The 17,942-nt window shown below is 43.6% G+C and overlaps 1 protein-coding gene across 8 annotated transcripts in view; it reads left to right on the top strand.

Moving 5' to 3' along the window:
• The window catches only part of apba2b (amyloid beta precursor protein binding family A member 2b), a 129,969-nt gene that overhangs the window by 91,439 nt on the left and 20,588 nt on the right, over positions 1 to 17,942 (top strand). For 7 of the 8 annotated variants that reach the window (XR_015754159.1, XR_015754158.1, XM_087982166.1 and 4 more), the window contains exons 2-8: positions 2,718 to 3,679; positions 5,932 to 6,012; positions 6,625 to 6,664; positions 7,447 to 7,592; positions 16,169 to 16,204; positions 16,453 to 16,539; positions 17,736 to 17,921. Coding sequence is in view for 6 of the 8 variants with exons in the window: in XM_087982166.1 (XP_087838292.1) it covers positions 2,807 to 3,679; positions 5,932 to 6,012; positions 6,625 to 6,664; positions 7,447 to 7,592; positions 16,169 to 16,204; positions 16,453 to 16,539; positions 17,736 to 17,921 (1,449 nt within the window). In the remaining 2 variants the exon portion in view is untranslated. The remainder of the gene's footprint in view (positions 1 to 2,717; positions 3,680 to 5,931; positions 6,013 to 6,624; positions 6,665 to 7,446; positions 7,593 to 16,168; positions 16,205 to 16,452; positions 16,540 to 17,735; positions 17,922 to 17,942) is intronic. The other variant, XM_043680319.2, reaches the window with a different exon arrangement.

Genomic DNA, 17,942 nt, shown 5'->3' with positions numbered 1-17,942 from the left:
GTCTGTTTATACCATAAGGGCCGCAGTAACTCAAGACAGCTCACCATTTCTTTCTTTGGGGTAATTAGGGATGAACAATCAATATTGGGACAGCAGCAATGTTGAAGTCCCATTGAAAAGAAATTTAAAACTTGCTGATAGTTTTTTTTATTCATTTGTGTGATGAATGGCTAGCATTTATTGCCTGTCCATAGTTGCCCTTGGTGGTGCATTGCATTCTTGAACCACTGCAGCCCACCTGTTTTGGGTTGACCTACAATGCCCTTAGGGAGGGAATACCAGGATTTTGACCCAGTGATATATTTCTAAGTCAGGTTGGTGAGTGGCTTGGAGGGAAACTTGCAGGTAATAGCATTCCCATCTATCTGCTGCTCTTGACCTTCTAGATAGAAGTGTTTGTGGGTTTAGAAGGTGCTGTTTGAAGATCTTTGGTGAATTTCTACAGTGCATTTTGTAGATAGTATACACCACTGCTACTGAGTGTCGGTGGTGGAGAGCGTGGATGTTTGTGGATCTGGTGCCAATCAAACAGAATGCTTTATCCTGGATGGTGTTGAGCTTCTTGAGTATTGTTAGAGCCGCATGTATTCAGGCAAATGGGAATTATTCCATCACCTTCCTGACTTGTGTCTTGTAAATGATGGGCAGGCTTTGGGGAGTCAGTAGGTAAGTTACTTGTCGCATATTCCGAGCTTCATACCTGCTTTTGTAGCCACTGCATTTATGTAGCGAGTCCAATAGAGTTTCTGATTGATGGTGATTCCCAAGGATGTTAATACTGTGAGATTCAGTGATAGTAACACTATTGAATGTTAGGGACAGTGGTTAGATTGTCTGTTATTGGTGATGGTCATAGTCCGGTATTTGTGTGGCATGAATGTTACTTGCCACTGATCAGCCCAAGCTTGGGAATTGTTCAGATTTTGTTGTATTTGAACATGCAGTCCTTCAGTGTTTAAGGAGTTGTGAACGTGCTGAACATTATGTAAAGATCAGCGAACATCTCCACTTCTGACCTTATGATGGAGGGGTAGTCATCAGCCTAGGATGCTACCCTGAGGAACTCCTGCACAGATATCCTGAAACTGAGGTGACTGACCTCAACAACTACATCCATCTTCCTATATTCCAGGTATGACTCCAACCAGTGGAGAGTATGTCCCCAGTATCAATGATTCCAGTTTTGCTATGGTGCCTTGATATCTCACATGATTGAATGAAGCCTTGATATAGAGGATTGTCACTCTCACTTCACCTCTAGAATTCAGCTCTTTTCTCTATGTTTGAACCAAGGCTGCAATGAGCTTTGAATAAAAAACTCTGGGTGATATGAGAATCAAATGTAAGGTGGTTGCTAAGTGATTATAATGGGAGTGCAGCCTGCACATAAGCCTCATGGAGAAAAAACATTGTATAACCCAACAACCCAGAGATAGAATCATAGAATCTGTACAGCGTGGAAGCAGGCCATTCGGCTCATCGAACTCACACTGACTCTCAGAAAATCATCCCGTACAGACCCACTCCCCTAACCTATCCCTGTGACCCTGCATTTCCCGTGGCTAATACACTGAGCCTGGACATTATGGGCAAATTCCCGTGGCCAATCCATCTACCCTGCACGTCTTTGTGACTGTAGGAGGAAAACGGAGCACCCGGAGGAAACCCACCCAGACACGGGGAGATTGTGCAAACTCCACAAAGACAGTCACCCAAGGGTGGAATTAAACCCGCGTCCCTGGCACTGTGAGGCAGCAGTACTAACCACTGAGTCACTGTGCTGCTTAGACTGTTCATGAAAGAAATAGAAGGAGAGAAAGTGATCCAAGGGTGGAACTTACACAGAAAAGCAAAATTGTAACAACAATCAAAAAAAAAAATGTTGAGAAAGAGAGAATTGAATTAGAGCCTGCACCAAATAGATCCTGGCTCTGTTAGACCGAGGGCATTAAGGTGGCAGAAACAGATTTGACTGAGGACCAAGGACAAAGCTGAAAATAGCATTCAGCCCCATGTCTTCAGTTCTAATTGCAGCATTATTTGATGTGGAGCCTTAGGAATTATTTCCTTCAAATTCAGATTCAAGGACAGTGTTTTCAGGAGAAATATTATTTTGTGTTTATTATCCTTGAACATAACAACAATGGGAGCACTTCAGAAAGTCTCAGTGGCTCTGAGGAGGCATTGGTCATGATTCAACAATCAGACTGTCCAGTGAACCGCTGCTGTGTGTGGGATTCATACTCCAGTTAAAGTCAGTATGTGTGGGACCCATAGTCCACTGAGTCATTAGTATGGGACCCATACCCAAGTGAGAGTCAGTGTGTGTGGGATCCATAACCCAGTGAGAGTTGGTGTTTGTGGGACCCCTACCCCAGTGAGAGTCAGTGTCTGTGGGACCAGTACCCCAGTGAGAGCCACTGTGGGACTCATACCCCAGTGAGAGTCAGAATCTGAAGTACACAAGGGAGTTAGCATTATTAATGAACAAAAATGTATTGAGATGGTTGCTGATGAAGGCTATTGACTAGTGACAATGAATGTCAACAGTGGAAGTCCTGATAATGACCATTGTTTTCTTTCTAAAGGGCTCAAACAGGCCTGCATTCTAAGCATTGCTAATGTTTCTCTTCCATGTGGATTCCTATTTATTGCATGTTTACTGAATTAAAGGATTTTTGTTATTCTTTTTCACTGATGGTTTTCTCTTGCTGCAGATTAAGTCTCTGAGCCAGGACTGGAATGTGAAGGGCTGGTGACTGTAACCGGCTGAAGGGCTGGTGACTGTAACCGGCTGGAGCTGGTGATGATGGCAGACAAGTTGGAGGAGCCTTCATTGCATCCTTGTTCCACTCCCTCTCACTGCCAAACAGAACCCAAGCATCAAACATCTGAAGATTGGCAGGAGAATGGTAAGGAAGCTCATCCTGTTCCTTTGGATATCGATCTCCATGACAACCCAGGGGATGGTGATTCAAGCTCTGACTATATAAATAATACGTCTGAGGAAGAGGAGGATTATGATGAAGGCCTGCCTGAGGAGGAGGAGGAAGGGGTGACTTATTATATCAGATACTGTCCTGAAGAAGACAGTTATCTGGAAGACCTGGGGTGCACTGGAGGGGGCTATGGAACTCAAACTATTACTGCAGCAGAGACTGATGATTGCCAGGAAGCCACAGAAGAGTCCTGGGCACAATCTAACAGACTCTGTCAAGCTATGACTGAAGAATCTAAACACTCTGGTTGTGACAGGGCTAGTCACCTTGAGGAATTGGATTGTACGGTTGCCCAGGCAGAAAGGAACAGTGAAGGAAGTGGCAGCAATGAAGGAACCTCACGTGAATATTCTCACTCTGAGCACATTGCCCAGTGTCCTCAGACATTGCAGCACCACAGCAGCAAATTGGAAGTGGACACAGAGGATGTGGAGGAAGATATTGATCAAATCGTAGCTGAAATCAAAATGAGTATGAGTATGAGCAGCTTGAACAGTGTTGGAGAGCAGAGTTTGGAGGTGACTGTGAAGGGGAATTTGGACAGAAACCTGACCAGCTGCCATAGTGGACGGGAGACTCGGCCAAGACTCTGCCAGGCATCACCCAGCAATGAGAAAAGTAGTGAGGAAAAGCCTGAGCTGACAGCCCCTGAGGAACACCAGCAATGGAATCCTGAGCAGGTACACATTCCCACAATCAAAACTTTCTCAAAGGCTAAAAATCCATTCTTCCCTTCCTTGTTCTACCCATTCATCTTCCATAGCTTCTGATTTATTCTGGAATTCCCAAGCAGCTGCCCCTTGACCTTCAATGTCTAGTACCACTCCCAAATAACCATTAGTTCATTATGAAGTGAGATGCTGTTGGCCAGCTATTCGATTGAAGAGGGATGAAATGCTGCATTTCACTCATCTCTCCCCGCGTTGCAGGGAACACTGAATAGGCATCAGGAACAGGAACAGGCATTGTTGTCATGGCAGTGATGAGAGATAGAGAGGTAGCTATTCAGTATCTGTGATGGAGTTTAGAGGACAGGACACTGCACTACAAATAGTTAACTGAAGGGCAAAACACACTGATAAACGCCCCTGAGAGTTCCAGGATAATACTTGGGATGTATTTAAATTTACTGAAGTACGTTCACATCTGTTTGTAATGATTTATTTTAGATATAAAAGGGTTAGGAATAGATTTCAGGGAGAATAGACAGTTTCCCCATTTGGTGAAATTTGTAGTTTATTGAAATAAAAGCAGATGTTAAAACATCTCATAAGCATTTATATACTTTGGAACATAACTTCTAAAATATGCATCCATCCTCGTTAACATTTAGAAGGGCAACACGTGCAACAGGGTTGACCTTCAGTGTCAGCTATTTAAAGGGAGGCAGTGTAAAACTCCCTCCGGTCTTTATAAGATAAAAGACATAGGAGCAGAAATTAGGCCTATCGAGTCTGCTCCACCATTCAATCATGGCTGATAGATTTTTCGACCCCATTTTCCTGCTTTCTGCCTTTGATCCCCTTTGGCAATCAAGAACTTAACTATATCTGTTTTAAATATACTCAATGACATGGCCTCCACAGCTTTTACAGCAATTAACTCCACAGATTCACAGTCTCTGCGTAAAGAAATTTTTCATTGTTTCCATTCTAAAGGGCCATCCCTTTACTCTTAAACTGTGCCCTTGGGTCCTTGTCTCTCCTGCCAATGGAAATGTCTTCCACTCTGTCCAACCTGTTCAGTATTCTGTAAGTTTCAATCAGATCCCCCCTCATCCTAGTAAACTCCATCGAGTATAATCCCAGAGTCCTCAAACATTTCTCATATGTTAAGTCTTTCATTCCTCAGATCATTCTCGTGAACCTCCTCTGGAACGTTCCAGTATAGCTGACACTAAAGGACAATCTGTTGCATGTACTGTCATCCAGTTGACAGCTGAAATTCTTGGTCTGTTGCTGCTGTTTCAATTACTACGCTCTCCTGTGATTGTAGTAGGCAGTGTTCTCCTTCATGTTAGGTGATGCTCCCAAGCTATCTCAAAACTCCTGTTGGACACAATTGAACAAGATAGTTCATTGCAATTAATTTCCTACAAAAGCTAATAGAAATGCATCCCTTTCTGGTCTCAGCACTCTCATTGATGTCCCATCTCTAACCTATATTTTAGCAGTTCTTACCCAAAACTAAGAGGAGAGGCTTAGATCTGACTTAGAGGTTTTGATTTCACCACAAGGTTGTTACAAACAACAACACTGAACAAAGCAGGTCATAGGAACTGCTGACTTAGTTCAGGCATATTTCTCACGTTAGCAGGGGAGCAACATAGATGTAAAATTGTAAAGAGAGCTTTACTCTACATCTAACCCTGTGATGTACCTGGCCTGGGAACAGCGTAGAGAGAACTTTACTTTCTGTTTAAGAGATTAAAAGAAGTTTTACTCTGTATCTAACCCCATGCTGTACTCATCGTGGGAATGTTTGATGGGAACAGTGTAGAAGGAATTTTACTTTCAGTTTAAAAAGCAGAGAGTGCTTTACGTTTTGTTTAAAAGAGTAAAGGGAGTTTACTTTTAGTTTAAAACAGTAGAGGGAGTTTTAATCTGTATCTAACCAGTGTGCTTTCCTAGTACTGGGAGTGCTTGATGGGGACATAGAAGGAGCTTTACTCTGTATCTAAATATATAGATAAGTAACTATATTGTCATTTGGATGACAAATAGCTGGAAAGGTAGATGGATGGATGATCAGACAAAAAATAGAGACAGAGAAAGAGACAAATGATTGGATAAAAGACAAATCAATCTAAGGCTATGGATAGAGATTGCTTAAAATGTGGGCACACAGATTGATGGGTGATGGGTACGCTAGATAAAAGGAAATGTATGGAAAATTAGGTGTAACTCCGTGTTATTTCTCTGTTTGGTGACAGGCTACTTCTGACACAGAGCAGCCGCGGAAACAGCAACGCTCTGACCTCAATGGCCCGGTCAATAATAACTATCTCTCTGAGGTCAGTTTTACTGCTTTTCTGTGATTTTCATTCTTTAATCAATGACCATTTATGAACCATTTATTGTAGCATGCTGTGAAGATCCCAGCTCAAGTCCTGCAGCATAAACAGAGTCAGCTGAAAGATGTAGGGAGAGGGCTGGCCTTCAGGCTGTTGCAGTTGTTTCAGTCACAGAATAAGGGAGGCAAAAATGAGGCAGGAATGTACCTAACTGATTTCCAGTGACTCCTCTGAAATATGCAAAGCTGTCAGGCATGACTGGAATGGTTGTCTGATTTTTAATGTCCTTCTGACACTTACCATTTTCAGTCAGATATGAAGATTGGCAATTTTAGTGAGGCTTCAAACATGCAGTGTCCATACTCAAGTGAGAGAGTTGGTGTATGTCTTTGTTGACTGTTTATTTGACCATTGTCTATCTGATGATCCATCTGTGTAAGTAACTCAATGGTGAGTTGACTGGATGTGGTCTCTTGGTCACCTTATTACAGGGAATGAATTCAATTTCAGATTATGTTGCGCGTGTTCACTCAGAGCGTGATGCACCTTGAGATATCATTGGTTAATATTTAGTTAGTGTGGCACTATGCTAATATCTGGTTTCTCTTTTAGCAAACAAGGAAGCCATCGGCTTTTCCCAACTTTGTGGATGGTGAGTGCTTGTCAAGTATTTGCAGATGGAAATGATTTAGACAAGCAGAGGCAGGCTGGAATGGAGCCCCTTGTTGTAAAGGGTCATTCGGTGCAGTAGAAACAGTTCTGGAAATATTCTTCATTGTCTGTAGTATAGAGTAGACCATCAGCACATGGTCTGAATAATTAATGGATCTGCCTCTGGTGTGTGATAAGATGTTCCAAATTTTGCTTAATTTGGTGTTATTCTAATCCACTCCCATTTGTATCACCAAGATCACATCCCCAGAGGGAGAAATGGTTAAGTAGTTAAAGACGGCAGATTTAGATGAGCAAAGGGGCTAGGGTAGGGCATAAACACTGACATAAGCTTGAATGTACTATTTTTGTGCTGATTATTTTATCAAATCCTCTGTTGTCTTGAGCTGCCTGTGAGTAAAATGAGAGATGTAGAAGGTAAAATAAATAAATCTTTGATATATCAGAGGCTGTGGCTTATACAGAATAGCTCAGCACCAATAGCCCAACCTGTTTCACACCCATGGCCGATGCTGCAATTACCACTGAAACCTTTCTTGCATTTTTGATAAGGTTTAATATTTTCACTTGATGAGGTGTCTCCTTGAGATTGAAGCACTTGCTGTACTTGTTACTGAGGGGAGGGGCTTAAAAACATGAGTCCATTAAGCCTGCTCCCCCATTCTCGATCATCCACCTTAATGAGATATTCCTGCATTATCCCCATATCCCTTAAAATCATTTGACTACTTCATGAGCTCTGATTCTGTGCTATTTCTGAAGTTCCAGGACCCTGTGAGCCTGAGGATCTGATTGATGGGATCATTTTTGCAGCCAATTACCTAGGCTCCACACAGCTGCTATCTGAGCGGAACCCCTCCAAAAACATCCGCATGATGCAAGCCCAGGAGGCTGTGGGACGCATCAAGGTATCTTGCTTAACTCTGCTTGTTTCATCTTCATCTCAACTATCTACAGTTCAAACTCTGGCATTCTGTAGGTGTAGCTTTTGTTATACTCCAAAAAAAGTAACTCTGTTTACACAAAAATTCAAGTCCAACTTTTAGATATTTTAATCAACCTGAACATAATGACACATCTCTGGTGCAGGTAGAACTTGACATCAGCCCTTCTGGCCCAGATATAGGGCCACTACCACTGTGCCACAAAAGCAGCTGATTACTAGCTCCACCTACTTATACAACCAATTCACATCCTTTTTCTTAATTTAACCTGTTTTTCTAACCATCCCATTCAGAGATGTTATTACATACCTCTGGAACCGGTGGACTTGAACCTGCGGTAGGTACACTACTTTTACACTACAAGAGAGACCCATAATTTACACCCAATTAGCCCTTCATTAATATATCCACAGTGAAGGGAGTGATAAGGTTTAAAGTGCATTTATTTCAACACACGAGGCCTGATTGGTAAGGCAGATGAGGTAAAAATGAGGTAAAAACTAGGTTTTTATTCCTGACGAAGGGCTTTTGCCCGAAATGTCGATTTCGCTGCTCCTTGGATGTTGCCAGGATACAAAAGCTACAGGCGCGACAGAGGGACAAGTAAGTGAGATGGGGCAGTTGGCCTTTAGATAAGGGAGGACATAACAATAGTGCTTCGAGAGGATATTCTTAAAGGGTATTCAAATGAGGCTATATGGTTAGAACTAGAAACAAGAAGGGGATGGTCACTTTGTTGGGACTAATAGCCATTTGGTACTAGAGGAGCAGATGTGTAGAGAGATTGCAGTTACCAGTAGAATAATAGTGTAGTATTGGTTTTTAATTTTCCCCGGAATTGACTGGACCACCCAGAGTTTAAAAGGCCCAACCGGGTGGAATTGGTCCGATTTGTCCAAGAACGTTTCCTAAACCAATATGTAGAGAACCCTACTTGGGCGGGTGCAACAGTTTAGAAATGAAGTCGGGCAAGTGACTGAAGTGTCAGTTGGAGAACACTTTAGGTCCAAACTCTCTTAGGTTTAAGCTGAAAATGTGTTGCTGGAAAAGCGCAGCAGGTCAGGCAGCATCCAAGGAGCAGTAGAATCAACGTTTCGGGCATGAGCCCTTCTTCAGGAATGAGGAAAGTGTGCCAAGCAGGCTAAGATAAAAGGTAGGGAGGAGGGACTTGGGGGAGGGGCGTTGGAAATGCGATAGGTGGAAGGAGGTTAAGGTGAGGGTGATAAGGTGAGGGTGATAGGCCGGAGTGGGGGTGGGGACGGAGAGGTCAGGAAGAAGATTGCAGGTTAGGATGGTGGTGCTGAGTTCGAGGGTTGGGACTGAGACAAGGTGGGGGGACGGGAAATGCGGAAACTGGAGAAGTCTGAGTTCATCCCTTGTGGTTGGAGGGTTCCTAGGCGGAAGATGAGGCGCTCGGACCGTCTCAGACTCCTCCCTCCCCTTTCTAGACCTCTCCATTTCTATCACGGGCGACCGAATCAACTCGGACATTTACTATAAACCAACCGACTCCCACAGCTACCTAGACTACACCTCCTAATGGCTAATGTTGTTCCATTGTTTCAGAAAAGTAGTAAAGACAAGCCTGGGAACCACATGCCAGCGAGCCTGCTGTTAGTGCTAAACAAGTTGTTGGAGAGGATGCTGAGGGGTAGGGTCAACCAACATCTCTGGAGGGTCAGTGTGGACTTGTTTGGCCGAAGGGCCTGTTTCCATACTGTAGGGAATCTAATCTAATCTAAAACCTTTGGATAGTCCAAGTCTGATTAGGGATAGTTAGTATGGATTTGTGCGCGAGAAGTCATATCTGTCAAATCTTTTAGAGTGTTTCAAAGAGGTAACCAAGAGAATAGATGAGGGTAGGACAGTGGATGTCGTCTATATATACTTTAGGAAGGCCTTTGATAAGGTCCCACACAGCAGGCTAGTTATGAAGATTAGGTTGCGTGGGATCTAAGGAGAACTAGCTAACTGGATTTAAAATTGGCTAGATGGTGGGATGCAGAGTGTGATGTTTGAAGGTTCTTTCTCAGACTGGAGGCCTGTGACTAGTGGTGTGTCACAAGGGTTGGTGCAGGGACCTTTGTTATTTGTTATTTACATAAATAATGTGAGTGTGAATGCACAAGGCATGATTAGTAAGTTTGCAAATGATAGAAAATTAGGAGGTATTGTTGATTGCAAGGAAGGTTATCAAACATTACAGAGGGATCTTGATCAGATGGGTAAATGGGCTGAGGTTTGGCAAATGCAATTCAATACAGATAAATGTGAGGTTTTGCACTTTGGAAAGTCAAACCAAGGTAGTTTATGCAGTAAATGGTAAGGTCCTGAAGAGTATTATGGAACACAGGGGCCTAGGAAAATGGCGTCATAGGTAGACAGGGTGGTGAAGAATACATTTAGCATGCTGGCTTTAATCAATCAAGGCATTGGGTATATGAATTGGGACGTTATGTTACAGTTGTGTAAGTCGTTGGTGAGGCCGCACTTGGAGTATTGTGTACAGTTTTGGTCACTCTATTATAGGAAAGACATAGTTAAACTGGAAAAAGAGCAAAGAAGATTTATGAGGATGTTGCCAGGACAAGTAGGCCTGAGTTGTAGGGAGAGGTTGGCCAGGATAGGACTTTATTCCTTGGAATGTAGGAGAATGAGGGGTGACCTTATTGAGTGTATAAAATCATGCGGAGCATAGGTAGGGTAAATGCATATAATCTTTTTCCCAGGTATGGGGAATTGAAAATTAGAGGGCATAGGTTTAAAGTGAGAGAGGAAAGATTTAAGAAGGACCTGACGGGAAACATCTTCACGCAGAGAGTGGTACAAATATGCAATGGGCTTGCAGAGAAAGTGGTTGAGGAAGATACAATAGCAACATTTAAAAACAATTTGGATAGGTACATGGATGGGAAAGGTTTAGAGGGTTTGGACCAAAGTTGCTTCGGCCACTTTTGGGATACTGTGTGCAATTCTGGGTTCCTTCCTATCGGAAGGATATTGCAAAACTTGAAAGTATTCAGAAAAGATTTACTAGGATATTGCCAGTTTGGAGGATTTGAGCTACAGGGAGAGGCTGAATAGGCTGGGGCTGTTTTCCCTGGAGCATCGGAGGCTGAGGGGTGACCTTATAGAGGTTTATAAAATCATGAGTGGCATGGATAGGATAAATAGACAAAGTCTTTTTCCTGGGGTGGGGGAGTCCAGAACTAGACGCCATAGGTTTAGGGTGAGAGGGGAAAGATATAAAAGAGATGTAAGGGGCAACTTCTTCATGCAGAGGATGATACATGTATGGAATGAGCTGTCAGAGGAAGTGGTGGAGGCTGGTACAGTTGCAGCATTTAAGAGGCATCTGGATGGTTATATGAATAGGAAGGGTTTAGTCGGATATGGGCCAAGTGCTGGCAAATGGGACTTGATTAGGTTAGGATACCTGTTTGGCATGCACCGAAGGGTCTGTTTCTGTGCTGTTCATCTCTATGACTGTATAAATGCGGGTAATTGGAACTAGCTGAGTGGGCACCATGGTCAGCATGGACCAGTTTGGGCTGAAGGGCCTGTTTCCATGCTGTATTACTCTATCACCTGGTGCCTTATTCCATTTGGCCTCAGTCACCCTCAGACCATATGAGATAAGACCAGCTCTGGACCTGTGTGAATATTATTTTACAAACAAACTGATATATCTTAAAATAACAAAGGAACTGCACAAGAACCCATAACTAATTCTTGTTCAGCCTCACTGACAGAGGGCATTAAGTCTACCCTCTGTTGTTGAGTAATGGCTATATATATGTATATAATATATATATAATATATACAAATATACAAATATAGGAATAAGAGAATAGACTATTCCGCCCCTGGAGCCTGCTCTCCCATTCAATAAGACTGTAGCTCATCTGATTACTCCTGACAACTCCAACGACCTCACCAACCCCCCCCCCCCTCCACCACCACCACCTCCCACCTTAACCTGCCTTAAAGATGTTCAAAGACTCTACTACTACTTTTCAGGAAGAGAGTTCCAAAGAGTCATGATGCTCTGTGGGAAATAAAATTCTCCTTATCTGTATTTTAAATGGGTGACCCAGATTTCTAGATTCTTGCACAAGAGGAAACAAAGAACATTAGAGTGCAGTATACCCCCTTTGGCCCTCGATGTTGCACTGACCTGTGAAACCAATCTGACCTACACTATTCCAGTTTCAGTGTGTGTTGCTGCGAAAGCACAGGAGATCAGGTAGCATCTGAGGAGCAGAGAATTGAAGTTTTGGGCATTCAGGAATCATGCCTGGTGAAGGGCTTATGCCCAAAACCTCGATTCTCCTGCTCTTCAAATGCTGCCTGACCTGCTGTGTTTTCCCAGCAACACACTCTCGACTCTGATCTCCAGCATCTGCAGTCCTCACTTTCTCCTACTATTCTATTTTCATCCATATGTTTATCCAATGACCATTTAAATGCCCTTAAAGTTGGTGAATCTACTACTGTTGCAGGCAGGGTGTTCCATGCGCCTACTACTCTGAGTGAAGAAACTACCTTTGACATCTGTCCCATATCTATCACCCCTCAATTTAAACCTATGTCCCTCATGCTAGTCATCACTATCTGAGGGAAAAGGCTCTCACTGTCCACCCTACCTAGTCCTCTAATTATCTTATATGTCTTAATTAAATCACCTCTCAACCTTCTTCTCTCTCGTGAAAACAGCCTCAAGTCCCTTCACCTTTACTCATAAGACCTTCCCTCCATACCAGGCAACATCCTAGTAAATCTCCTCTGAACCCTTTCCAAAGCTTCCACATCCTTCCTATAATGTGGCAACCAGAACAGTATGCAATACTCCAAGAGCAGCCACACCAGAGTTTTTTACAGCTGCAACATGACCTCAAAGCTCCGAAACTCAATCCCTCTACCAATAAAAGCTAACACCGTATGCCTTCTTAACAACCGTATCGACCTGGGTGGCAACTTTCAGGGATCTATGTATATGGACACCGAGATCTCTCTGCTGATCTACATTACCAAGAATCTTACCATTAGCCCAGGTACTCTGTATTTCAAAGTAAATCAATTCACAGCTTTCTGCATTAAACTCCATTTGCCACCTCTCAGCATAGCTCTGCACCTTATCTATGTCCCTCCGTAACCTGCAAAATCCTTCGGCACTATCCATAACTCCACCAACTTTAATGTCATCTGCAAATTTACTAACCCATTCTTCTATGCCCTCATCCAGGTCATTTATAAAAATGACAAACAGCAGTGGGCCCAAATCAGATCCTTGAGGTACACCACTAGTAACTGAACTCCAGGATGAACATTTCCCATCACCACCATCCTCTGTCAGCTGGCCAAGTTTTGATCCAAATCGTCAAATCACCCTCAATCCCATCTCTGTATTTTCTGCAATAGCCTACCGTGGGGAACCTTATCAAGTGCCTTACTAAATCCATATACAGCAGATCAACTGCTATAACCTCATCCACCTGTTTGGTCACCTTCTCAAAGAACTCAATAAGATTTGTGAGGCATGACCTACCCTTCCCAAAACCGTGTTGACTGTCCCTAATCAACTCTTATACCTTTCTAGATGATTATAAATCTGACCTCTCGTAACCCTTCCCAACACTTTACCCAAAACCGAAGTAAGACTCACTGGTCCATAATTACCAGAGTTGTCTCTACTCCCCTTCTTGAACAAGGGAACAACATTTGCTACCCTCCAGTATTCTGGCACTATTCCTGTTGACAATGACGACATAAAGATCAAAGCCAAAGGCTCTGCAATCTCCTCTCTGGCTTCCCAGAGAATCCTAGGATAAATTGCATCTGGCCCAGGGGACTTAGCTATTTTCACACTTTCCAGAATTGCTGAAACGTCCTCCTTGTGAACCTCAATCCCATCCCGTCTAGTAGCCTGTATCTCAGTATTTTCCTCGACAGCGTTGACGTTTTCCTGTGTGAATACCAATGAAAAATATTCATTTAGCGCTTCTCCTATCTCCTCGGACTCCACGCACAACTTCCCATTACTATCCTTGATTGGCCTTAATCTTACTCTAGTCATTCTTTTATTCCTGATATACCTATAAAAAGCTTTAAGATTTTCCATGATCCTACCTGCCAATGACTTCTCATGTCGCTTCCTGGCTCTTAGTTCTCTCTTTAGGTCTTTCCTGGCTACTTGTAACTCTCAAGTGCCTGAACTGAGCTTTTACGTTTCATCCTTACATAGGCCACCTTCTTCCTCTTGACAATAGATACGACTTTTTTAGTAAACCACGGCTCCCTCGCTCGACCACTTACTCCCTGCCTGACAGGAACACATTTATCAAGGACACGCAGTAGCTGTTCCTTGAATAAGTTCCACGTTTCAATTGTGCCCATCCCCTGCACTTTCTTTCCTCATCATAAGCATCCTAAATCTTGCCTAATCACATCATAATTGCCTTTTCCCCAGCTATAACTCTTGCCCTGCGGTATATACTCTAAAGTAAACATCACCACCACCAAAGTGCTCACCTACCTCCAAATCTAACACCTGGCTGGGATCATTATCCAGTACCAAATCCAATGTGGCTTCGCCCCTTGTTGGCCTCTCTACATACTGTGTTAGGAAACCCTCCTACACATATGGACAAAAACTGACCCATCTAAAGTACTTAAACTATAGTATTTCCAGTCAATATTTGGAAAGTTAAAGTAACGCAAAACAACTATGCTGTTACTCTCGCTCCTATCCAGAATCATCTTTGCAATCCTTTCCTTGACATCGCTGGAACTATTCGGAGGCCTATAGAAAACTCCCAACAGGGTGACCTCTCCTTTCCTGTTTCTAACCTTGGTCCATACTACAGTAGATGAGTCCTCAAACATCCTTTCTGCTACCGTAATACATTCCTTGACTAATAAGGCTACACCTCCCCCTCTTTTACCACTTTCCCTGTTCTTATTAAAACATCTAAACCCTGGAACCTGCAACAACCATTCCTGTCTCTGCTCTATCCATGTCTCCAAAATGGCTACAACATCGAAATCTCAGGTACCAACCTATGCTGCAAGTTGACCCACCTTATTCCGGATGCTCCTGGCGTTGAAGTAGGCAGACTTCAAACCACCTTCCTGCTTGCCAATGCACTTATGCAGAGCTGGAAATGTGTTGCTGGAAAAGCGCAGCAGGTCAGGCAGCATCCAGGGAACAGGAGAATCGACGTTTTGGGCATAAGCCCTTCTTCAGGAATGCACATATGCAACCTTGAAACCTCACTACTCTCAACCTCCTGGGCACTGGAGCTACAATTTAGCTTCCCACCTCCTTGCTGAATTAGTTTAAACCCTCCCGAAGAACATTAGCAAATTTCCACACACTTCCCCCAGGGTATTGGTACCTCTCTGGTTCAGGTGTAGACCATCCTGTTTGTAGAGGGCCCACCTAGCTCAGAATATCCAGGTATCTGAATCTCTGTCCCCTGCACCTTCCCTGTAGCCACGTGTCCAACTCCTCTCTCTATCTATTCCTTACTTCGCTAGCAAGTGGCATAGGTAACAAAACTGAGATAACAACTCTATTTGTTCTAGCTCTAAGCTTCCACCCAGGCTCCTTGAATTTCTGCCTTAAATCCCCATCCCTTTTCCTACCTATGTTGTTGGTGCCTATGTGGACCACAACTTCGGTCTGCTCCCCCTCCCCCCTTAAGCTCCCAAAACCATGATCTGAGACAAGACAAGCCCTGGCAACCATGAGTCTCTCTCGTTCCTACAGAACCTCGTATCTGTCTCCCTAACTATGGAGTCCCCAATGACTAATGCTCTGCTCCTCTCCCCTTTCTCTTCTGAGCAACAGAAACAGGCTCTCTGCCAGAGACCTGTGCCCCATGGCTTACCCCTGGTAAGTTGTTCCCCCCAACAGCATCCAAATTGGTATACTTGTTGAGGGGAACGGCCACAGGGGTTCCTTGCACAGCCTGACGGTTCCCTTTCAGTCCTCTGACTGTAACCCATCTAGATGGAAATGAGGACTGCAGATGCTGGAGATTAGAGTCAAGATTAGAGTGGTGCATCAGGAAGGGCTCCTGCCCGAAACGTTGATTTTCCGGCTCCTCGGATGCTGCCTGACCTGTTGTGCTTTTCCAGCACCACTCTAATTTGTAACCCATCTTGTACCTGAGGTGTGATTACCTCCCTGTAACTCCTCTCAGTAACCATCTCAGCCTCCCGAATGATTCAAATTTCATCCAGCTCCAGGATCCCTGGAGATATTTTAATCCAGTCACACTTCATTTTCCTAAACTTCAGTGGATACAGCCATACCCTTGTGTGTGGGTGCAGCAATTCATCTATGTATGAGGTTGTGGGGTGGTCTGTACTTAGGACTCCGGAATTGCATCCCCCTTTCCTCCTCCTATCTCTGTCCCTCCTCCCACCCCAGCCCTAATGAGTTTAAGTGACCAGAGATGTATTGTGTGCCAGTATCTCTTCTGTCATCTCCAGTATCTAACTTCATTTTCTTTTCATACTTTGTTGCCACTCAGAGGGTACAGAAAACATCAAAGATCAAGAAGAAAGGGGTGAGTAGTTCGCTTGCAGGCTTGCCCCTGTAACAGCAATCTTGTGTCTTTGATTATTTGATCCACGTGTATTAATTTATTTGGACAGGGAGCCCTGCAGTGTGATGATGGGTGACATGATATTTCAGTGGACACAATATGAAATCCAGCAGTAACGTTTAACCAGTACTGCAACACTGTCAGCCAGTGTACTGACCTGGATTTCCAAATGGGCTTTATCAATGACCCTGTCAATTTCTTCCTCCCAGGGTTCTGATGGAGATTCACAGCCAATGACAGAAGTCGATCTCTTCATTTCCACACAGAGGATTAAAGTTCTGAATGCGGATTCACAGGTAACAGTATGTGTGGGAGATGCAGACCCTAGCCCAGCAAACTGATGTATGCATATGTGTGTGTCTTTGTGTGTGTAGTGAGTGTATGTTGGGTAGGGTGAAATGGAGAGCAAGAGGAGAATGCCTGACCACACAGCTTGTCATTTCTGAGTGATAGTTTGAAGCAGCCACAATCCTCACTGCTGATTCCAGATTGTAGTTTGTCAGTAAAATGATTGGGCAGAGCTGGGCTGCAGGACTCCAGCTCCTAGTGACAGGCAGTGACTATAGAAACCTGAAGCACAAAAATACCTTTGAACCAAGGCTTAATTAACCAGAGGAAAAGCTTTGTATTTCCGTAATGCCTTTCAGGACCTCAGGATGTCCCAAAACAGTCAGTAAAGCATTTTGAAATGTAGTCCAGGAAGTAAGATAAAGCCAGCCAGAAATCTGAGTACAACAAGATCCCACAAAGAGCAGTGTGAAAAGTAAAGTGTTTTAAGGAGTTATTTTAGGGATAAATACTGGTCTGAGACATGAGGAAAAATGTATTCGTCTCCTTCATATAATGACATGAGAACTATTAGATTTCCCTGGGAGAGCAAATAGAACCCCAATTTAATGTTTCATTGGAAAGGCATTTGACACTACTCCCTCACGACTGCCCCTCCAACAGTATTCTTCTGCCTCACTTCTGTCCTTCCAATATAATGGCACTCCCTTATTATTGCCCTCTAATAGTTCACATCTCTTATTACTGTCCCTTCAAATTAGCAATACTTTCTCACTACTGCACCTCCCAATAGTGCAATCCACCCTCACTACTGCCCCTCCATTAGTGCATTGCTTCCTCACTGCTGCACCTTCAATGGTGCAGTTCTCCCTCACAACTGACTCTGTCTGTGGAGTGCTTCCTCAGTACTGATCCTTCAACAGTGTCGCACCTCCTCAGTGCTGCAATGAAGTGTTAGTCTGGTTTTTCACTCCTATTTTCTGGATTGGGGCTGGAACTGATTCTGTCTCGTGTGGAGGATGTCACTGATTGAGCCAATGTTCACACTTGCTTTATTTTGACAACTGACAATGAAAGGGATGAGTATATGTTTTTGGACTGATCACTGATTCGTTGGTAGAAGATGCTAATGTTTCTTCACTTGTTGATTAATGGTTGTGGAAGCTCTGTGCAGCTTCTAACCCTGATGTATCATCTGTTCCAGGAACCAATGATGGATCATGCACTGCGCACAATTTCCTACATTGCAGATATTGGCAACATTGTCGTCCTGATGGCTCGACGGCGAGTGCCACGTACGGCTTCCCAGGATTGTATTGAAAGCACGCCTGGGAGCCAGGAGGTCAAGAAACAGTACAAAATGGTCTGTCATGTCTTCGAGTCTGAGGATGTGAGTATAAGAAATACTTTT

This window comes from Chiloscyllium plagiosum, unplaced genomic scaffold (genome assembly GCF_037043375.1).
Source record: "Chiloscyllium plagiosum isolate Xiang-an unplaced genomic scaffold, Cpla_swu_hap1 HiC_scaffold_42, whole genome shotgun sequence".
Lineage (NCBI taxonomy): Eukaryota > Metazoa > Chordata > Chondrichthyes > Orectolobiformes > Hemiscylliidae > Chiloscyllium > Chiloscyllium plagiosum.
This window is presented reverse-complemented; position numbering and strand designations above follow the sequence as displayed.